We start from the raw sequence: 22,656 nt of genomic DNA on the forward strand, positions 1-22,656 counted from the left end.
TATTTAATCATCGTCCCCACCTGCCTCTCGTTATCCCTTCCCTCTCGTCTGATTATGTACTGAGTTCACCTGTGTCTTGTCTATTTAAGTTCTTTGTCCCCTTGACTCAGGTGCTGGTTCCTGGTGCTTGTTTCTGCCTTGTATGTATCTGTTTGCTTGCGTTTATGTTTCTGATTGTGAGTTTCCGCCTGTTTGTGTGTGTTCAGCCTGCCCGTATTTCTGACCTGCCTGTGTTCCGCCCTGCCTGTGTTCTGTTCTGTTTTTCTTTTGGTTTTTGAGTTTGTGGTTTTGCCCCTCGTGGCCCCTTCGTTTGTTCCTGAGTTTCTTTGTATTTCCCCAACAACCCTGACAGTAAATCGCGTAACATAAACTATCTTCACGTGGGAATTTCTTTTTACAACCATTACCCTAATAAAATATCAAAATAACCCATACTAAATAATATACTGGCCCTGAATTGAGATAAATAAATCTGATCCTTGATCTGTACTTAGAGGCAAAGTCATTTAAAAAAAACAGGTCGCATCTTTCCAGCTGCACGGCTGCCGTTCTCCCACTCGTTCTTTCTGATGTAAAATGTAAGCTAGCTTGCTAACTACAAATTACTAGCTATGTTATTTTTTTCATTCATGCAAAAAACGAGTTAAAACACTAGCTAACTGAGTGCTGAGGAGTCAGGCGAAGGCAGGGGAGAGGCAAAGAGAAAGTCGTTGGAAGAACTGAGGTTGAAGTTGAACGCACAGACTAGGTAGGGCTAGTTATGCACTTAGAGACTTCTTGGACGATTTGAAAAGAGACATGCTTTCACAAGAACAAACAAATGTTGATACAGCATAACGTCATAATTCTAGCCTACACTGATGACACGTCCATGCTGACGAATTGTAACGTTACAGCTCTCAATTACAACGATTACATGTTTGAGCGATTGCGATTTAATTGTAGGCTATTTGACATTATCCGTAGACCAGGCTTTTTAGTGTGTCTCATTCATTTGAGTACGGTCCAGGAAGTTGCCTGCTTCCATGCAGCGTATGTGGTGCGCAAATGTTGTTCTCCCCTTTCTGGCTGTTGATATTGCACTCATTGGCTGAAGTATGTGAGTAGGTGTGTCAAACAAGGTTACAATTTTTGTGAAATTACATATTTACACCTGTGATTTCTCTCTTTTGGCTGTGTGGCCTGGTGCTCCACCACCATAAGGACCACATGTGTGCATGTGCCAGAATGGGAGGCACAAAGGACTGGACCTTGCAAACCGCTTATCTCCCTCTCCCATTGAAGCATGCAGTGCACCCCAGCAGCACAGCTGTGGTGTGATGACTAAATTGTTACAAAACTTTGTTTATGTTTGTGCAGAAATTTCTGAAAGATGTGAGTTGCACTCAGTGCTCAGCAGCTCACCCTTGGTGCATGACCTCCGACATCGCTGCTTGCAGCTATATTTTGACTTATGACTCCAAATATAAAGTACATTGAGTACCAAGGCATGTAAACAGTAGTTGGCTGCCAGATGCACAGCTAAACTTGACTGGCATTAACCCTGTTACAGATTGCCTTATCTGGTGAGGCCCCTACACTTTGCATCGGCAATGTGCAGCATTTCATATAGCAAATAAGTTTGAAGATACAGATTTTTAAAGTAGCATAGGTGGGGTATGCAAAGCCATGATGAATGTTCAGAGTTAAGCACTGGGTGAACTGAGCCTGACATGTAATTTAAATACTGACTCTATATCCTATATGGTTTTAAAATGAAAACCATTTGCAAATGTAGAATGCAATTCACAAATACAAAGCCTGATTCACAACAATATGTAAATGCTGAAAAGTAACAAGTAAACTAGATATTGGTTAAGTCTTCAGCATAAAGAGGTAAGATTACCATCTATGATTTTCATTTGTTTATTAAGGAACACCAGGTGTTTTATCACTGGGTTACATAGTGAAAATTTTATGATGCATATGGAGATAATTTACAAGTGCCTTGCTTGCTCGCACCCACCTCTGACAAACAAGCATGACGTCAATTTAATGCCGAAAGTAAGCCTATTATCCGCGTAGGGAAAAAAATCGCACGCATAGGGAAAAAAATCGCACGCGTAAAAAAAATCGTAGGCGTAGATGTGGAAATGTTTCTCGTGATCAAAAAATAAAATAAAATCAAACGCATTTTTCTGAATTGTAAACGAAAAAGTTATGTTCACAAATGTAAAAAAAAATTGTTTTCTCTCATTCATGTTTACGACTTAATGATTATTATTATTATTATTACTATTATTATTATTATTATTTTTAAACACTGCTGTTCCGGAGTTAGCGCAGCCCGCTTAAACTGAGTTCTACGCAGCTGCAGTGATACTAGGAAATAAAATTTGAATTGCAGTTGCTAACAGTTTAAATGCTACCGTAGTAAATTGTGTTTATCGAACAGTCTTACTGTAGATAGTTATTGAGCTAAATTCTGAATTAGCCCCACGTGAGAGTTTGCTTTATGTGGAAATGACCCCCTAGCACAGAGTTTAATAGAAAAACACTTATTTCGCCACTTAAGTGAACATGTTTTTGAAGACGAAGTGTCGAAGCGAGAAAATAGCTGTACGGTTCCTCTAAAACTGTAATAATATGCCTTTAAAATCACACAAAAACGCTAAACCTTTTGAAATTTAAGAACCATTAGGATTAATTATAAGAATTAAAATCAGCACCGATATTACCCGCGATATTTGCATAATCACATTCACACATTTCCTACCGTGTGTATGAAACTGCATACTTTCAAGATAGAGGTTTTAAAATACGATTACTTCGTTACGTTCCACTCTGCCTACAGACCATAGGTGTGGCTTACCTCCGGGAACCGCAACCAAAACACAATTTGCGACAGAGGCAAACAGCATCACCCACCGAGCGTAGGCTGTCACCAAGGCACTGCGCTCCCGTTCGCTCCAAATCCCCCTCCACGTACACAAACACAACCTAGACAAGTGTTCAATCTGAAGAAACACACGTTTTCAACGTACAACGATGGCAAGTTACTCACACTTACAAAGAACTGCAAGTCATCAACACTTGCAAAATGTAGGCCTGCCATTAAAAATACTGATATCAAAATTACAATAAACAATATTGGCTACCTTACCCAACACAAAATAAACACGCTGTATTCCAAAACAATACTGCTAGCCAATGCTTTCTAAATTATTTAAAGTAACTTTAAATCAATAAACAAGTAGGCCTATTAAATTAAAATTGTTAGGGTAACAGTGTAGTAGCGGGTTATAATATAGGCTGTGCATTGTTAGGGAATGTAATTGAGAAATTGTAAGTTTAATTCCCAGGTTGGGAGCAAAGTAGGCCCATTTAACCTGAATTGCATCAGTTAATTTAACTGTATAAATGGATGAGTGCCTGCTAAACTGTAATTACTTGCTTCTTGTCAATTAATTAATTAATTATCTTATTTACCAATTGATGTCTTTCCACAAATCAGTATATATGTAGGACTATTCATTCTGCTTGTTACAATTTGAACAGAGAAAACACATAGCTTATTGGATAACTGGAAAAAGTGCAATGAACAAATTAGAAAGGCTAGACACACCTAGTGTCCTAATGACAACACACACACTACATCTCAAATTGAAAAGATTATTATATTAGTACCCCTGAATTTGGCAGCATTTAAATGTCAGCAGAACCTTGTTAGTCAAGTTTTTGGTCACAACCAGTTTTGACTGACCAATAACCTCTTTTTAACTCCCACCATGTAACCATTAAATTAGGTTAACTATTGGATGTCAGTTTAATCAGCATTTCCATTCCATTTCATTTGAGTAGTTTCAAATTTACCGTGGTAAACGCCCCTCTGTATTTCCTGGCCCAGATCACGTATTCTCCTTTAGGGAAAATAGGCAAAGGTAATTACGGGCTGATTATCTTTGGATTACAATATTTTATACCCATGGCTTACCGTATGTAGCTGCTCTGTGTTTTGCAAAGAAGTACAGGAACTTTTTTCCTGCCATTACTGGGTAACTGAACTTTGCTCTTTGGAAGCTGACAAATAAATCAATTCCCAAATTACCATCAGGGGACTCTTGTGCTAACATGATCTGTAGTGGTGTGTTATAGTGTTTGCAAATTATACGCTCTGAACTAAGCTCCTATAATTCATTACATTACATTACAGGCATTTAGCAGACGCTCTTATCCAGAGCGACTTACACAACTTTTTACATACCATTTTACATTGTATCCATTTATACAGCTGGATATATATACTGAAGCAATGCAGGTTAAGTACCTTGCTCAAGGGTACAACGGCAGTGTCCTTACCCGGGAATCGAACCGGCGACCTTTCGGTTACAAGCCCAGTTCCTTACCCACTGTGCCACACTCCGTCAGCCAAAACTACGCAACTTTGGAGTAAATGAGGGTAATGACAATCATGCTGGATGGCTAAAGGATGATAAAACAAGGAACTTCCTTCAAGCACAATGGAAACAATTACAGAGGACTGCACCACTGCTATTGATGTGTCTGATGGACTCACTAAGTGAGATTTCAAAAAACGTTTGTGAAAAACACAAACTAAACAATACAGTTTCAGGGGACATTTGTGAATGCACCATAATGGTTTACGACAAAGCTTGACAGAGGTTGACACAAAGTGGAACAGAAACAAATACTAATTTCCCCATTTGTTAAACCACTTGAGTACTCTGGTTGTGATGGTAAACCAAGAACAGTGAAAAGACTCCTCTCAGGCCTCCAAGACGGGGAAATATTTGCAGAGCACCCTGTATTTTCAAACATTTTTTGAACATTCCATTCAGATGATAACACAATGTTAAGCCTTCTGCACCATAAAGGCAAGTCCAAAAGCCTGCCATGCAACTCCTTGCCATGTGCAAGTCACAAGATGTTCGAAAGAGTGGCTTTTGTAGTATAGCCAAGGTGATAAATGCAGAAGTAGCTATTCTCGAAACTGACGGCATACGAGTTCCTGGAATTTCAGAGAAGCTGCATGGTGCAATGGCATACATCTGTGTGGACATTCAGAACAGCAATCAGATTGGGGACTTAAATGCCTCATTTGGTCCATACGTGGAAAGCCTTTGGAGACACTGCCCTCGTAAAAGAGGTCAACTCCAGAATACGTTTTGATGCTGATGAATTGCATGCACAGCATGAGTAGATGAATACAGCTACGATGCTGCTGTGGTTGAATAAGGTGCCTCTCAGGCAAGAATGCACAGCACTCAAAAGAATTCCCTGTTTAACTCCGGAAAACTAGTAGTTTCCACGTGGTTAATGGTTTACCTCCAGATATTATGCACAATTTATTGGAGGGTGTAATACCTTAATCACTAGCCCGGTTGCTAAAGTCCCTACGGTGTAAGGGTTTCCTTAAACTTCCTGGTCTGAACGGGAGGATACCTACCAAGAGAAATGGTCCCCTCGATAAACTGGATAAACCAGTCACGACAATACCAGATAATTTTTCACAGTCTGAAACAAAAGGCAGCCAAGCGCATGGAGTTTGTTGAGGCTACTTGCTTTGACATTGAGTGACTGTGTGACACAGCATGACGCTCACTGGAGACTACCCTTGGAGCAGAAAGATATCACAGAAATGTTATGTGAAAAGCCATCTTACGCACGTTGTGTGAACAACTTCATCAATGCATGCCTTACACTGTCAATGATACATCATTGCCAGCAGGCTTACTCAGAGATTTACCCAGATTAAACCTCTCCACCAGTGCCCGTTTGTCAAAATTGATGGTGTCGCATACTATCAGAAGATGTATGTAGTGGTAAAGATGTGCAATAGTGATCCTATTTTTGGATGAATTGATTGCATATTTTAGCAACATTTGCAGCCCTATTTCTTTGTCAAGCTATTTGAGTCACAATGTGAAAATCACTGTAAAATATGAATCACATCACAAATATAGCATCAGTGTGTCAGCCTACAGATCTGCATGATTATCCCCTGATAGCCTACATCATTGAAAATAGAAAATATGCTATATTAAATATTTTTTGTTTTGATGCCCAGTCATTTCTTTAAGCCAGTTGTGCCATTTTTGAGCATCACACAGGCTGGGATTTTAAATTTTGTTCCTACTAATGTAGAGCATTGAAATTACTTTAAACTTTTTGCAGTGATGCTCACTGACACAATGAGTACTGCAAGACATGCTGTAAATGAGATTGCAAAAGCATGGTTTGTCCATCTAATTGCTTATTGCATCTGAAAACATAGTGTTAATACTAAAGTGTTAATACAAATTTTATTTTGTATTTGCTCATGGCATGGTGTATAAATAGCATAATATTGATGTTATTTGCCTATAAAGAAACATACTTTTGTTAATATATTTGTGGAATTCCCCTTTAATGGTGTACATATCCCTTCCCATGCATCGCTAGCCAAGCAAAGCAGAAGCTATAGTTGCAGTTGAAGAAACAATAATGAAAGAACTAGAAGGCCTCTGTGTAGTCTCCCAAACGCAAAGGCCCCAACAAATTGCCAAGTACATTAAACTCACAAAGTTTATCCAGTAAAGAATACCAATGGCAACTGACTACTGATGACAGAAATGTGAAGGCTACTAAATAAGCACCTGTGGATTCTGATCCACAGACTTGTCTACCTGCCATGACATTCACATGTTGGCCACTCATAACTGCAGTGGCCCTCAGGAACACATTTCAGCTGATCCCAGTAGGTGAGGAATACCTGTACATGCATCCCCCCAGGGTTTTCACAACTGCTTTCTTCCATGTTGGATTTTCTCAGGCAGCAAGCATTACCACAGGGAAGGGCTGTGCTATAGCACGTGGATGATAGGCTACTCAAATCAATAGTGACACCACTGGGCGGCCTAAATCAGCTTTAAAATTCCTTCTGATTTTAGAAAAATCCACCAAACAAGGGTTGCACGATAAGATTTCAGCCGCTAAGGAACTCGCCAATAACAACCAACACTAAAATTATGGCTGATATGATGGGCTAATATGATGACGCAACGTAACCATTTCATCAGGGTTAGCAGAAGCTATTCTTGACAGTAGGAAAGCTCTTTGAAAGCAACTTGCAGCCCAACCCTGTTCCCCTACATCCACCGTCCTGCAGCTTTTCATGTCAACCCTAATTTTGCAGACCTGATTCTACTAATCAGCAGCTCAGTGAGATCTCTAGCTGCTGAATGAGGCGTGCTTTGCAGGGCTAGAGTGACCCTACCTACAGGATGGTAGATTTTCCAGGAACATGGTTTGGCTGCCCTGCCATAGATAAGTAATAACCAAATATTGACAAGTTGTGCAACTACTGAATAATCAGTTCATCGGGAGTCAAGCTCTTTAAGCCCCTGAAGAATGGGTCACTGTGCACAACAGTATGTACAACAAGTTAAAAATAAACCCATCCTCTTTGGTGTACCCAACCAAACAAAAACGTTTGATTGGTTTGTTCAATATAATAGCGGTCACGTTGCTGTGGTTCTGGCATTAACAGCTTCGGGACAGCAGTGTCTCATGGGCTATTTTTACCCTCTCTCCTCACCATTACTTGCGATATCAAAAAGAAGTGAGACTGCATAGTTTCATTTTCATAATTATAGTCCCCCGCAAACAAACGGTTAGAAACACAGTTCCCTGACTATCATACTACACTGCCGCTGCGATGTCGCGCAAAATTGAGCACGCCACTGACCTCCGGGGGACTCTACTGCAATGTACCAACTGACCGGTCCACATATCTGAAACACATTTTTAACATTCCAAACGTACATTCAATCACTGGCACAGCCCTGCCAAATTCAGGAGTAAAGGGCAGCTGTCAGTGTGTTCTGCGCTCAGTGTATGATAGGTCAACCCATGGTCTTTAAGGTGTTAGGAAAAAATTTACCAAAGTATCTAATTCTTAACCAGAATATCCAATTTTCTAGACAAAGAAACTGTCAGGGTGCATGGGGGATTAGGACCGAAACGCAGAGTGAGGGGAAAAAACTCCAAACTCCAAATGGTGTGAACAAAGACTTTACTAAACAGAACAGGAACTAAAGCAGGGAACAAAAAGCCTTGCAGGGCAACTCTCAAAAAAAGAAAAAAAAAAAAACTTCAAAACCCTGGAGACAAAGAAAATACAAAAATCCAAAAGCACGTAACAACAGAAAGTGGGCAAAAACACAGGAAGCTACTCTGAGAGGAAACAGGTGGGGCAGAACACAATCAGAGGCACCCGCAAACACACAAACAAGGATGCAGCACCTGAGTCAGGGAGAAGGGAACTTAAATAGACAAGACACTGACGAGACACAGCAGGGCACAATGCACAATCAGGCCACAGAGAGGGAAGGGAAAACGAGACAACCAAAAAACAATAATTGAACAATTGAAAACAATAATACAATTAAACAGGGTACAAGCAGGACACAAAACAGAAGTGCCGCCATCCGGCGGCCCAACAAGGAAAGATAGAGACGGAAACACAGAACCATGACAGAAACACTGAAGACTCTGTCAGACTTGTACAGTGCCATTTTGATTATGCCTGTACCTCATGGTTTTCTGTACTCGTTAACATCTCAAAAAAAAAAAAAAAAAAACTTGATACCTCTTATAAGAGTTGTTCTTAAACTCCACCCACAAACCCACCTGGACTCATCTGTGCATTTAAAGAATTTAAGATGGCTAACTTTCAGAGTCGCTCAAATAAAGCTCAGTCTATTACATAAAATTATTCACAATGCTATTTCCAAGTATCGTTCTAATTACTTAATTAATTAATTTACTTTTAACACTTACAAGTTTTTAGATTTAAGAAATCTGGGACAAGCACTTTTTTATAATTACAGAAGCTGTTGAGTGGTATGAATTGCCCCATGAAATTAAATCAGTTCGGTCTAACCAAATATTTGAAAAAAAAGAGTTAACGATTGGATTATTTGCTTTGTATGCACTTAATTCCTGGCTATAGTTTTTAAAATTTTGTTCTGTTGTATATTGTCTCACCATTGCATGGGCTGCGTTGTTCATATGTAAAGCCTGCCTTTTATTCTGTTGTCCATGTACTTCGCATGCCTGCAAATACTGTATGTGCTGTATATTGTTTCGATTCAATGATGACACGCCGTACATTGCTCGTTGAAGCAGTGCCTTCATTAATTTATGCTTTTGTCAGTAATTTTTAATTCATCCATTATATGTTACTTCTTTTTTCCTCACTGAGGACCAGTTTAGAAATACGTGCACTAGTAAAAATGTTCATGTGCCATCCTGTGGGATCAAATGTACATATATACGGTGCTTTTTAATATGTTTTTTTATTCCCATAATAAATAAATAAATAAATAAATAAATAAATCTATATGAAGTAGCCACGATTTAATTGGTAGTCACTGTCCCCTAACAGCCTTGTAAATGCGTTCCCTGTAGTGGCGCCTCTTATGTATTCCATTTGACCGTAAAAACAAAATTTGCCTAACAAGAACCAGTGCACCAACATGTCTTTCCCAAACGCATATCTTGCACAATTTGATGGGCTTCGATTGCTTCTTTTAAATTCTGTGGCCAGGGACATACTTGAAATGGGGGGGGGGGGGGGGGGGGAGTGGTTGGCAGCTCAATTAGCTGTTAAAACAAGACCTTTGTCCACTGTAGTTGCACTTCAAATAAGCTTTCCTGTGCATCAAGATAGCAGCAGGGTTTATTTGAATGGCAACTGAAATCTGTAACATTTTGTGTTGCACAATATTAGTTTAAAATCCACAGTTTTAAACAACTAATGGGCATTCGTTGAACTATCCTTTTTAAACAGCACGACTTGGTCTATCTCAGATTTAAACCCTTTTCCAGAAACAATTTAACAAGGGAAGTCCTGCTCACCTCTTAACGGTGTGATCAAAAACTGATCTGATGTGGTATTAGAAGCAAGCACCAAGATCAGGTCCAATTTTGTTTTGTTGCTCTGCATTTCCTGGTAAAAACTTTTTTTTTTCTGCGGTGGAGCTGGGGAAATATAATATAATATAAATATTTCTAAATTTGATTTTCTGTCTTGGAGGAGTTCCTCCACACTACTTGCCTGTGCCCCCAAGTGGGAGTGAGTGTCTCTGTTTTGGGAGCTCAGCCCGAGAGTGGCAAAGAAGCCCACTAGGCAGGTGCACTCACAGGTACGAGCGACTACAACCCAAAGCAGTCTACTCCAAACACACTGAGCCTGAAAGTCAGACTCCTGGTTCATGTCCTGAATCTCCAAGAGCTGCTCCTTCTTCTTTTCACTACAATACGAACATTCAATGGATCTCGATAAGGTGTGCTGAATTTCATTCTGAGATGTTCACATTTACACCTGATAATGTTCAAATACTTTGACTATATACACTACATGGCTGTGCAGGACAGTCAAGTTCTTCCACACGGTTCTCGACAAAACTATTTCTGTATGGACCCTGCTGTGTGTCCAAGGCATTGTCATGCTGAAACAGGAAAGAGCATCACCAAAACTGACAGGGAAGCACAGAATCATCTGGAATGTGATCTTATGCTGTAGTATTAAGATTTGCCTTCACTGGAAGTAAGGGGCCAAGCCCAAACAATGAAAAACGCAAACTCAAACTTTATTGCATTACTCAAAGTTCCCCAAGTTGTATTTTGTGAAGATGCGCTCCTGCACATGAGCTGGGAACAGTATAGAGTGATGGGGAGACACAACATCCCCTGCTATGCTTGGAGGAAACACTCGTCTGGGGGCAGGTCAGATATTTTAGAGCCACATGAGCCAGTGCTGGGTGTGTCAACGACCAACAACATTTATAACTACCTGCTACCGTCACGCAGATGTCCAGCAGTGTCAGACATATCCTGTATTGCAGCACCTCATTTTTCAAAGATTATGAAACCATAACCACCAAACTCATTTCCACCAAACTCATTTCCTCTGCCAGATCCACCACCTGCTCCCGATATACCCCGTCTATAACTCATTCATTCAGACTGCCAAAATCCAGGCCTGCGATTAAAAGTATTGATATCAAAATGACACCAAGTTACGGTACTACAAACAATATAGGCTATCTTGCTGGAAAATAAATGGGTTGTTCAGCCAAGAGACCAATGTTCCCTGAATCCAACTAAGCTGCTTGTGTGTACCCAACCATTTATACTCACTGTGAAATAGCTGTGGTATTCAAAAGCCATTATAAATCCAAATGTGAACACATTTTCATATGAAAATTAAACGTAAAATTGAAGTTAAAAAAAATTATTCTTAAAATCTAAATAGTATCAAAATAAAATATAAAAATGCATTAAATCAAAGATTTTGCAAATTTTTTCTACTTACGGGTGCATGTACGGCGTTAAATAGCTGCCAAATTGTACGGTTATAAATTGAGATTTGCATGTATTCGGAGACGTTTTGTTAATGTAACTCGCTGATCTGCACATATTTCATCATTTTTTCGGTAGATTTCTGAGAATAGGGAAGAGTCGCCACAAAGGTAACTATATATTTGGATTTTGCTCATATTTAGCCTAGAAAGAAAAAGTCTATGAAAGTTCACACATTGAACCATGGGCGACAAAGGAGCCTTTTGGAAGCATGGAAACACTCTTCTGAGAGTGTGACTCATGCCCCGAGACCCTAGATGGGTCCCGGTGAATTCTGGCCACTGACGCCACTGGATAAGGTTAATACTAAAAATGAACGGTAGGTTAATTGTGTAATGCTAAAAACAGACAGATAAAAAATGAAAAGAATAAGATAAAAATGGTAAAACACCGATATAAAAATGATTGAAATATATAAGCCAAAATCAAGACGCCTACAACATATTTATTTTGTGCTTTCTATATGGGTTCATAATTCTCGATCTCATTTTGTCCTTATTCTTGCAAATGGAACATTTAGGAGACAGTAATCGAATCCCAATACTAGCCAGTGCTATACAAATTCACAAAGCAAAGCGAAAACAAGCAGGAAGATGGTGGCCACCCATTAAAAAACAGAAGCATTAAAAAAAACAGCTTTACTATTGCTTTGGCTAAAAGTTTCATCACTAGTTAACCTTAAACATAAGTCTCTAAAATAGCCCAACATTATTATTTAAAACAGCAGCTTAACCGTTAAGCACAGAATTGTGCAAATAAAAATAAACAGTAAACAGTATTCGGCTAATTATTATTCCCTTAGTTAACGGAAATTTAGACAATGCTCCTAAAAACGAAAGTAAAAAAACGGATTAGGCGGCGATGTTCTTGCAGTTTCACGCAATTTCAGTTCAGCTCAGTGTAAAGCTTAACACATTTCCATTTTGAGAGTAAATCACCTGACGAAAATAAACAAAAATTAAACAAAACCATAGGCAACTGAGGTAGCATTATCCTTGAAATTATTATCCACGACCCATGTTGTAGCCTAAGTCCAAAACGTTCTGTCATGCTTGTTAATTGTGTAAGTTGTACGTTGTCTACACGATCTATTCACTGTGGCTTACCTTTACATTACATACCTGTAAGAATAGGCTATTGGCTGTCAGTGATACGTTTTAAATTTGAAGACTAAAATGAAAGTCGCCACATTATACTATCGGAAACATACTGAATTTACTTTAAGGAGACTGGCCTCCCAACGCATGTTCCTTTAGCCTTGAACGACTTCTTCGTAGTTTGTAAACTCTGAACTCTTGCCATAACTGCAGTTGATATAAGATATATGCCCAATATTTTAAAATAAAAGCTACACTCACCTAGTAGCTTGTCTGGATTAGACAAAATAATTAACTCCTACTTGATTTTCATGGTTTTACTCTAAATTGGAATGAAATTAACGAAAGGTATGAACTAAGCCAACTAACCTCTAGTTCAGCCTGCCTGTGGAAAGTCAAACTAGTTGTCTCCAGATGCGACCGCGCTGCGCGCGTATGCAGTTTTCCTTCGGCGCCCTTGTAAACGGATTAGGCAGGAATTCGCTCCGTTCAATGGGAATTATAGCAGAAGCGACCACATGGGGTGGACGCCCATGGTTGTATATTACGTCTGTAAGGAAACAGAAGCTTCTGAAACAGGAAATCTGGGGTTACAATAAAGCGTCCTGGGCAATTTCACCCCTGATCTTTAGTTTTGTGGAAGAAAGGGAATCATCTACATTAGGATCCCAGTGACTGCTCTTATTGACATGGGCTCCACCATCAGCCTGATTCTGACAGGACTGTTAGCATTTAATTGCCCGTGGCACTCCATGGGTAGCCACGGACAATTAAATGGCTAACATGCTCAGCCACTGTTGGCTACCCTCGCATTTAGGCTCGGTCGCCATTGAGCAAGAGTTCCTTCCAGCAGATATCACTGACCCCTGCATTCTGGGCCTGGACGCCCTGGCCAGCATTGGGAGTGACCATCAACTCGGCCAAGCGGCTAGCCCTCCTCAAGAGACACATGAACATTTTTAGTAGTGCACGTATTTCTAAACTGGTCCTCAGTGAGTTAAAAAGAAGAGAACACAACGCACAGCTGCGCCTATTAGGCAGCGACCACAGAGCCTTCCCCCGCCTGGCTTCCCCAGCAGAGATGGTGAGAAAGAAAAATGGCTCCCCCTGCTGCTCAGTGGATTACAGATGGCTAAACGCAGTAACTACCTCGCATCGACAATGCCCTGGAAAGCTCCACCTGGTGCAGCAGCGGCTGGCGTGCTGATTTCACAGAAATACACTGTGGAAATGCACTGTTGATGGACATATTCATCATTGCTGAAGCGTAGTTCTAGACTTCTATATTTGATGACCAACCTATGTCTTTATTGTTGTTGACTTTTTAAAAATAGGCTACGTACATGTGCACCTACTGATGCAGGGCATAACTTTTTTTTAAAATTTTCCTCTGGATGGATCTACCGCTTCTGGTGTAATTCCGGCCATACACTGTAATGGTATGCACCTATTCGAATCATTCTGCACCGATGCTCTATGACGAGGTGGCCGAGTGGTTAAGGCGATGGACTGCTAATCCATTGTGCTCTGCACGCGTGGGTTCGAATCCCATCCTCGTCGATGAGTGGATGTTTTGGAAGGTGTCGTGAAACATGACTATATATTCGGAGGAGTATAACGGGCATACTATTCGGGAAGTTACACGCTATAATATAGCACAATGATTGGCGCTATTGCTCTCTGTGAATCAGTTTCTCTCCAGCGCTTACTACGAGGCTGTGGCAATCTACGCGATGACTCATCCCGTATTCAAGCATGTCCCTGAGCGGCGCAAAGTTGCCCACCTCCCGACAGACGTTTCTCTGCGATGTTAGAGGTGTTTGATGCGTTGTTCCTGGAACCGCCATCATCTCACTTGTACAGGTGGCACGGCTACCGTCTTAGTATTTCCTGAGCATTTGGAAGACTTGGTATTTTGACCGATTTACACAAAAATGACATTGTAGATGTTTGGCATCCACCTACGTCTCAAGGGCATCTTGTTTGCTTGTTGTGTCGTTTTTTTGTTAATATTTCTTAAATGAATATTGTAGACTAACGTTACTCACGATTCAGGCTTACCTGAGAAATTACATATTCCTAAGTGATAGAAATAGTTATAACTTCTGTGATCTGTTTCAAAAACGTTTAATATCGCCCGCACTAAACACCTGGCGCCGTGGCTTAGTTGGTTAAAGCGCCTGTCTAGTAAACAGGAGATCCTGGGTTCGAATCCCAGCGGTGCCTTTTATGTAAATTGTATTTAGCTTAAAATGATTTCGGTCGTAAGTGGGCTTCAAAATGAGCATCCAAATTCTGCAAGTAAACATGTAAGGGGAAACTAAATCAACATCGCAAAATCACAGAAACCGATCTTTCAAGGTCTAATTTTCAGACTACGATTTTAAGTGTCGATATCGCCCCCATGCGGAGAAATAATTTTATTACAACAAAATGTTGCCCCCCAAAATCTCTGTATGCCCCTGAATCACAGCAGTCTAGATCCGGGACTGCTGGGCGGACAACCTGCTCTAACTTAGCAACGAGGAATGGTTTACATATGACGTTCCTTACAGATATGACTATTAATAAGCGCGGGATACGCACCAACACTGTCCTTATCTGCTGAACAGGTAACTATAATCTAACAGCGTTTTTTTTTTTTAAATTAATGGTTATAATTGAATTAAAAACTTGAAAGAAATATTAAGAAGACAACCGATTGTCCAGTTTCCTGGACCTATATTTAAAAAAAAAACATTGCTTTGTTGTTTTATCCACCGAGGTAAAGTTGGTTTCATATTGGACATTCAACAGACATTCACATTTGACATTTTGTGCCTTTGTTAGGGACCGAGGTAAAAGGTAGAAGTACAATCATAATCAGGAACCTATGTGTTTCTTTAATTTTAATAAATTGGAAGTCTATTACTTGTGAAATCCAAAGGTTGTGGAAGAAGGCCAGGCATTAATAGAATAATCTGCAATTGGTTTTAGGTGTTTTTGTCAAATATTGGCAAAGTTATTGATCTAAGCAGAATTAAATGTATTTTTAATTGAGTTAAATATAAAAAAAAAACTCTTAAGAATATTAGTATTAATGAAGTTGAAGGTATTCCAGTAAAGGAGGTTGTTACATACCTTGGTGGTGAACTTTGTGAAGATGAAGCCTCGCGTGGTTCTATGAATTTTAATCCCCTTTGTTCAATCTTCTACAAGGAAGCTTCATTCATGGCTGCAGAAAGATTTGTCCATCTTTGGTCATGTTTTGTGCCAGAGTCTGAAGGAATGTCATTGGCTGCCACCATTGCTCAGGCTATGTTTGTACCAAAGGATGTCACCATGGAGCTTTATACATAATTATTTACCTTTGTGAAAAGGAATAAATGCCACAGTTTAAAAAGAGGAATCACAATGGTTTTGACCATACTTAATTATACAATCTCAAATAATACATTTAAGATCTACTGGTTGAGGAATTTAATCAAATAGTTATTCTCTATGGAGTATTCTCCTTAATCACACATTTTAACAGCTTGATGCAACATTTTTCCCCCTGAAATGTAGTTTTAATGTTAACAAAATACCTCTCAAACTATCCAGTTTTCACAAACAAGTGCTACAGACGTGTATGGTTTTTAAGCACATTTCTTCACACACTTTTGTACATTTACATTTGTAATACATAATTACATACCAAAATAGAGCTTTTTTTATCCAGTGGTTCGTCACGCATGGGTGACGGGGAGGTCACGCGGTTTTTACCGCTTACACGCTTCCACACTTCCATGCTTGGACGCTTGGACGCTTGCACGCCAGCCATCATATCACCACACAGGTTTTGTTGCAATATAACAGTTCATCAATTTAACAAAGTAATTTTTCTGTAAACCGATTCTTCATTACACGGGAACCTCACCGGAAAGTGAATACTGCCAGGACATCTACTAATTGAAGGGCGTTAAAAACAAGGTCTTCTTCCGCACCCAGCCGAGTCGCTAATTCCTAGTCAGGATAGTCGCTACATGTTGATTGGTCAGTTAATGAACTCAGACAGTTAGTTTCAAGTAAGCATTGATGTAGCTGATTTAACTGATTGCAGTTAAAGAATACTTCACCGTTTTGAGTTCAATGTTAAAAAAAAAAAAACTTTAGTCTTTAAATGATCTTTATTTAGAAATCAAGGCACATGCTATAGTATGGACCAGTGGTTCTCAAACCTGGTCCTGGGCGGCCCTTTGAATAAAGAGGTAAATTAGTTTTAACTGGTCTAATGAAATACCCAGCTGAATCAATAGGCTCCTAATTGGTGAGTGTGGACACCTGGCCACTGAAAATAACCATCTGGAACATAATGAAGAACTCAAAGACAAAGCAACTGATATTTGTATGCATTATGTATGTATACATGTAGTATATGACTGCATTTGTGATTTTACTTGAATATTATGTTGTCATAATTTTATAATCTGAACTGAGATTTAAATAAAATATTTTTTAAAGACTGGATTTGAAGGCTTCATTTGCTTATAAAAACTTAGGCAAGTTTCCTGGTTGATGTGAGCACACAGGTACTGTGACTAATCTGAGTAATACGGGTTTTAGTGATAGGATGTCTTAAAATTTGATTGGCATGGAATAAAACAATTGGTAGATAGTTTTGCTGCAAGTAATGTCTCAAAAACCCACAAATTATCCTAAGTGATTACACGCACCAAGTGATACACATACGTATAAATACACATCGTCATTATCAAATGAATACATAAAAAATAACACATCTCAAGAAATTTAAATTCATCATTACACTTGTTTGAGAGAGATTTGTAAGTGCAAAAATATATCTGAACAAATTCTTTTGTTCGTAATGTATGAAAAATATTTGTAAATCTCATTTTATTTGTGTTAGGTTCATATTATTTATTTAATGATTTATGAGACAATAGCCCCATAAATTATTCAAAAATCTAATTGTCCTTGCAGGACCAAGACTGCCACATCATAGTTCAGTAACAACAGCCATGTATCTCCCTATCCTGTCTTGTCCAGAGTGACTGACACAGCTTAAATTCTTTAAAAAAAAAAAAAAAAAATTTATACAGTTGAATATTTTGCTGAAGCAATTCAGGTAATGAAACTTGCTCAAGTGTATATCATAGGCAGAGCCCTACCTGGGAATGAAACCTGCAACTGTGGAGTCCAGGTTCCTAGCCACTGGTGTCAATCAACACGCAAGACCCTTTTGAGAAAATATTCTCATTCATAATCTGTTTCAATGAAAACGAAAAAAAAGAGCATCACGAAACCAAATAGGTCCTTTGATATAATGTAGCAAGGGCCAAGCTCCCCAGGCTACTGTGATATGCTCTTAACCCTGTGTACACCACGAAATAAGGCCAAGAATAAATAAAATAAAATCCATAAATAACCAAGAGCCCGGGACGCTATTAAAAACAGACCAAGATTTTTTTTTTATGACAAATTAACAATGGCACATCATACAGTACTCTGTTGCATTTATACTGGGAGCTTATTTTGCTTCGTTAGCTTTCTCACTCCTGGCCGATCAATTAAGGTGGAGAGTGAGCAGCATTTTAAGGATGTTCCCAGACAGCATGAGAGTGTGAATTACACCTGTTGAGGTAAAGTTATTCGGGGCGCCCTGCCCTGGGACTCCGAGGTACCGTGCAGGGCAGAAGACGGGTCCTACAGTGCTGTAGCCAGCGGAGGAGACGTCTGCACGGTGACTCCTGGACAGTCCAGCTTCCCGCTAGGACAGAGTCGCACGCGACCAACAGCGGTGCGAGCCAGAGGCTCCCGGCCTGTGCGGTGAAGTGCTCAGTCAAGTGTTCTCCAATAATGTACATGTATTTACTAATTACACATGGCGCTACAGTCTCACAATGCATTCAAGTGCACGTACATATTCATCTATGCACATCGCATGGAACACAGTAGAGTGTAGTTCAAGCTCACAAGGGGACACTTCATTAGAGTCCCACTTAAATATGGTTCAGTTCATTAATCATGTCATAGTCCAGGGCCTACATCATACAGGTTCCTGGACCAGCCACCTGCATCGCCCCAAACCCACCCGTCTTGGCGTTTTCTCGCATCTCAGTGTGGGTGGGGGAGGGATACAGGAAACTGGTGTTTTGCTCAACTTCCGACAGAGCGTCTCTGTGTGGCACGGCAAGCTGAGCAACAGCGGCAGTGTGCATTCAGGCTCAACTGGGCTGCGGCACGCAGCCACAGCTGCAAACCTGCAAACCTGCAAATACGAACACCTGCACATTCACGCGTGCGCCACATCTACAGCTCGCTTATCATCATTTCCCACCAGAACTGGGTCAAATGCGTATTGGTTTTGTATTCAAATACTTTTCCATGCTTTGCTGATCTTGTCTGGTGTATTAGAACCAATGAAACACTCTCATAGTGGTCATGACCTTCTGGTCATACTGGCAGGCTATATGGGCTTTAGTGAAATTTACAGGCTCAAATACACCAGGCAAGATCAACAGAGCTCAGAAAATTATTTGAACCCAAAACAAATGCGTATTTGACCCAGGTCTGTTTCCCACCGAGTGTCTGCATGGGAGTTGCACAATTCGCTCTGCACAAGAGCTTCTGCTAAATGCCAGTAATGTAATGTGACATAATGTACTGGAATGTACTGTGATGTAATCAGTGATGGTCTGAGTGTTTTTGTAAGTGTTAATGAGTGTCAGTGTTTGTCACACAGTGCGTGAAATGTGTGCTGGTGCATAGTTCTGAGTGTGCATGAGCGAGTTTCACGTGTGGGTCAATCTTGTGTGTACTGGTGTTTTTTTTTGTTTTTTTTTGCATGCACGTGCGTGCTTAAGTGTACGCCATATTTGTGAGTGTGTCAATATAGGCAGCAGGTACTGGCAGTGCGCATGTGTGCGAATATGTATTTAAGCAAGTGTGTGTGTGTGCGCACGCGCGTGTGTGTGTGTGTGTTTTGCGCATATCTGTGATGGTGTGTGCCACTAGTCAGCTGGCACTGTGACAGAGCACCGTGTGAACACCAGTGTGCATCTGGGCAGCAGAGCTGCCAGAGAGCGCCGCAGAGTTGGCATGGGGTTCTCCTTCTCGTCTTTCCCTTCGTCCCCCTCGCCCCTGCCCTGTTCCTGTTCCTCCTCCTCCTCCTCCTCCTCCTCCTCCTGCTGCTGCTTCCTCTGTTGACCCTGGAAGGTGACCTCGCAGAACTCTATCCAGCGCAGCCCCCGCAGTCCCTTGCAGCTGCGCAGCACCTGCATCTCGCTGAGCGGGCAGCCGCGCAGGCGCAGCCGCTGCAGGTCCCGCAGCCGGCTCACGCACAGGAGCCCCGGCCCCACCTCCCTCCCGCCCAGCGTCAGCTCCTCCAGCCCCGCCCAGCCCTCGTCCAGCCCCAGCGAGGCTATCTGCGTCTGGGAGCCGGGCCGACCCGAGTTCCCCAGCTCCAGGGCCCGCAGCCCGGACAGCCCGGCCGCCGCGTCCCGCCCCTCCCTGGGCGCCGCCGCCTCCGCCCGCGCGGAGCAGCCCCGAAGCCCGGCCGCCGTCACCCGGATCACGTCACGGAGCTCCAGCCGCCTCAGCCCCTCCCAGGAGCTCAGGCTCTGCAGGTGCTGGTCTGTGAAGGAGGGCACGTTTTCCAGGACCAGCGTCTCTATGGCGACTCGGGCTGGGGGGCCTGGCGTGGAGCCCTTTCCCGCCCGGGCCCCGCCCCCCGCCCGGCTCCCCGCGTTCGTCCCCGCGTCGCCGCCGACGCAGGAGAGCGGAGAGGCGTCCTGGGCGAAGAAGCCCGGCGGCAGCTCACAGCCGCGCAGCTCCAGCACCTGCAGGGTGTGAGGCATGAGCAGGCAGCTGCGCAGGCTGCGCAGGTCGGCGTGCAGCAGGGACAGCCTGCGCAGACGAGGGCATCGGGAGGCCAGGGCCTGCAGCCAGGACTCGGATAGAAAGGCCCCGGCTCGGACGGACAGCAGCAGGCCTCGCAACCACAAGCAGCGAAGTCCACTTCCGAGGTACTGCCTCAGCAGGACCCATAGCGTACGCGACGTCACCTGACCACATAGAAACGTAGGGGAACACATGAGAGTCGTTGAAAAATAAAGACAAACACCTGCAGCCTGTTACATGACAGTTCTGTTCAGCCGGTAAAGAACACAACATGCATTCTGTTCCGTTCCACAGCATGACATGCACTTCTCACCCCTTTCCATTCAGTGAGATCTACAGCTCGCCACAATCTCTGGTCTTTTATCAACCGTCTCCATCGCTTACACACCCTGCAGTACGACAGAGACACAGACAGACAGACAGAGAACAAAACTTCAACTATTAAACAGATTCATTCGGAGGCCCTCCACTGCTGACAGACTGCTGACTGCTAGGTCAGAATAGCGTTCACTGTGCGAACTGTGTTCTTGGCTAGAAATAGCTGTACAAAATAAGTATTGTACCTTACTGAACCTGTGTTTTTAGCAGTTGTCTATGACCATGAAATGCACTTTTTGCAAGTCGCTTTGGATAAAAGCGTCTGCCAAATAAATGTAATGTAATGACATTAATAACGCAGAGAGCTTGCCTTATTTATGCACACATCATGAAGGAAAATGAGAAAATAAAATCACCATCACAATTAAATATTTCCGTAAATCACAAGCATGGTTGCTTTACCAGTTATTCCTACACTATTTTGTAGTTTATCACTTCATAGTTTTTTATGCGGTTTATTTTCTGCAGTAAATCAGCTGACACGAATGTATGAAGCATAAAAGACTTAAACATGTTAATACAGTACAAAGATAGACTAGCGGACACGAAAGAAATTCTTATATGTCTTTACACATGCATTTGTTGCAACGCGTGGAGTAATGTAATACTAAAACATTGTACGCATAATCAGTTTGTTGTTGATTACTTTTCTAACACGAGAACGGTACTTTACCCATCAAATGCGGTTTCTTTGCTTTTTAAAAGCTACGGTCAATCACTCTCGTTTTCAACCAAGTTTAATGGTTAGCAGAACAGATAGGTAATGCATAACCGCAGTATAACGTTAGACAGCTAAATAGCTGGCTGGCATGCCGGACAGACTGACAGGAACATCTAGTTACACAGGAAACTAGCCATTCAAAATTTCAAATTTTACCCAGCTAGTTCATTAGCGCAATAGTCCTCTTTAATGAATAGCGCCTAGCGAACTGACCTAGTCAGCCAGCTAACTCACACTAAAGTTTAACAAGTTCACCGAAATTGTGGTGCAACATTATGTAACATTAAATAACTGGCTGGACAGCTAAATATTGACCTTTATTCCTTCTAGCCTTGCAATTAAACAACTTAGCCAGCTGACAATGAGACAGTACTGACAAGGTAGCCAGCAAAAAAACCACCCTGAGCATACAACAGATAAAGTGGAATAACCAAGCAAGTTGTTATTTACCTGCCAGATCGGACGAGCTCTCTAACGCTTAAATACGATAAAATGTCAATTAGAATGTTCTCGGGGAAATAGTCAATGGAGCAAGTTTTGAAGTCCGCCATTTTGTAAACAAAAGAAACGATGCAACGTCACTCTCCACATCGTTTTCGAGGGCTGCGCAAATGTCTACGCAGGTTCACTAGCAGTGTTGCGTCACTAGTGTTCAGCCCATAGACTGTAGGGTTTAGCATTGGTTCAGCCTAGACCTGGAGAGCAATAGAAAAATTGAACGCCCATAAGAAAAATACCACACTGAGGACCATTTTATTCGGAGTTCATGTAAAATATTTTTTACATGAACTATTTTAGCTTATTATTATTATTATTATTAGTAGTAGTAGTAGTAGTAGCAGTAGTAGTAGGCCCAATCAATTATCACTTAGTTCAATGTATTGTCCAATGTCTCCTACATGAACATGATATAATAATCCAATCTACACTACTTTAAAAAAATCTCGAATAAGATTAACACCCATCTTTGTAAACTCGAGCGAACTCACAATTTCACAGCAGTGCGACTGCAGAACAATTTCTGAGTGACCTGTTGACGCCTACGCCAGCTGTACTCACGCACCAGCCCAACTTGGACAGTTTTGCTGCAAAATGTGCACCACAGCTCTGTGATCTGCACCTACCTCGGGCATACTTCCTGAAACTTGTGTTACTTGAAGGCAGAGACTGTAT

The 22,656-nt window shown here is 41.4% G+C and overlaps 2 protein-coding genes and 2 non-coding genes across 15 annotated transcripts in view; 2 read left to right on the forward strand and 2 right to left on the reverse strand.

Moving 5' to 3' along the window:
- Nucleotides 1–19,488, reverse strand: part of LOC118223063 (NXPE family member 3-like) — a 29,945-nt gene extending 10,457 nt beyond the window's left edge. The window contains exons 1-2 of one of the 11 annotated variants that reach the window (XM_035409174.1): nucleotides 17,654–19,488; nucleotides 15,624–15,717 (exon numbers count right to left, since the gene is read on the reverse strand). The gene's annotated coding sequence lies outside the window, so the exon portion shown is untranslated. The other 10 variants (XM_035409170.1, XM_035409169.1, XM_035409167.1 and 7 more) reach the window with 10 other exon arrangements.
- trnas-gcu lies at nucleotides 13,982–14,063 on the forward strand. The gene has a single exon. It is a non-coding gene; the product is annotated as a tRNA-Ser (tRNA).
- On the forward strand, nucleotides 14,656–14,729 carry trnat-agu. Its single transcript has one exon. It is a non-coding gene; the product is annotated as a tRNA-Thr (tRNA).
- On the reverse strand, nucleotides 17,935–22,598 carry LOC118223064 (F-box/LRR-repeat protein 12-like). 2 transcript variants are annotated; one of them, XM_035409178.1, is made up of 4 exons: nucleotides 22,473–22,598; nucleotides 21,934–22,172; nucleotides 20,698–20,773; nucleotides 17,935–20,548 (listed from the first exon to the last, which is right to left on the reverse strand). In XM_035409178.1, the coding sequence occupies exons 2-4, from the start codon at nucleotides 22,032–22,034 to the stop codon at nucleotides 19,496–19,498; spliced, it is 1,230 nt and encodes a 409-aa protein (XP_035265069.1). In that variant the 5' UTR covers nucleotides 22,035–22,172; nucleotides 22,473–22,598; the 3' UTR covers nucleotides 17,935–19,495. The 2 variants fall into 2 exon arrangements, with proteins under 2 accessions (XP_035265069.1, XP_035265068.1); XM_035409177.1 differs by having other exon boundaries at nucleotides 21,934–22,178.
- Between the last annotated feature and the right edge of the window lie 58 nt (nucleotides 22,599–22,656).

Source organism: Anguilla anguilla, chromosome 3 (genome assembly GCF_013347855.1).
Source record: "Anguilla anguilla isolate fAngAng1 chromosome 3, fAngAng1.pri, whole genome shotgun sequence".
Lineage (NCBI taxonomy): Eukaryota > Metazoa > Chordata > Actinopteri > Anguilliformes > Anguillidae > Anguilla > Anguilla anguilla.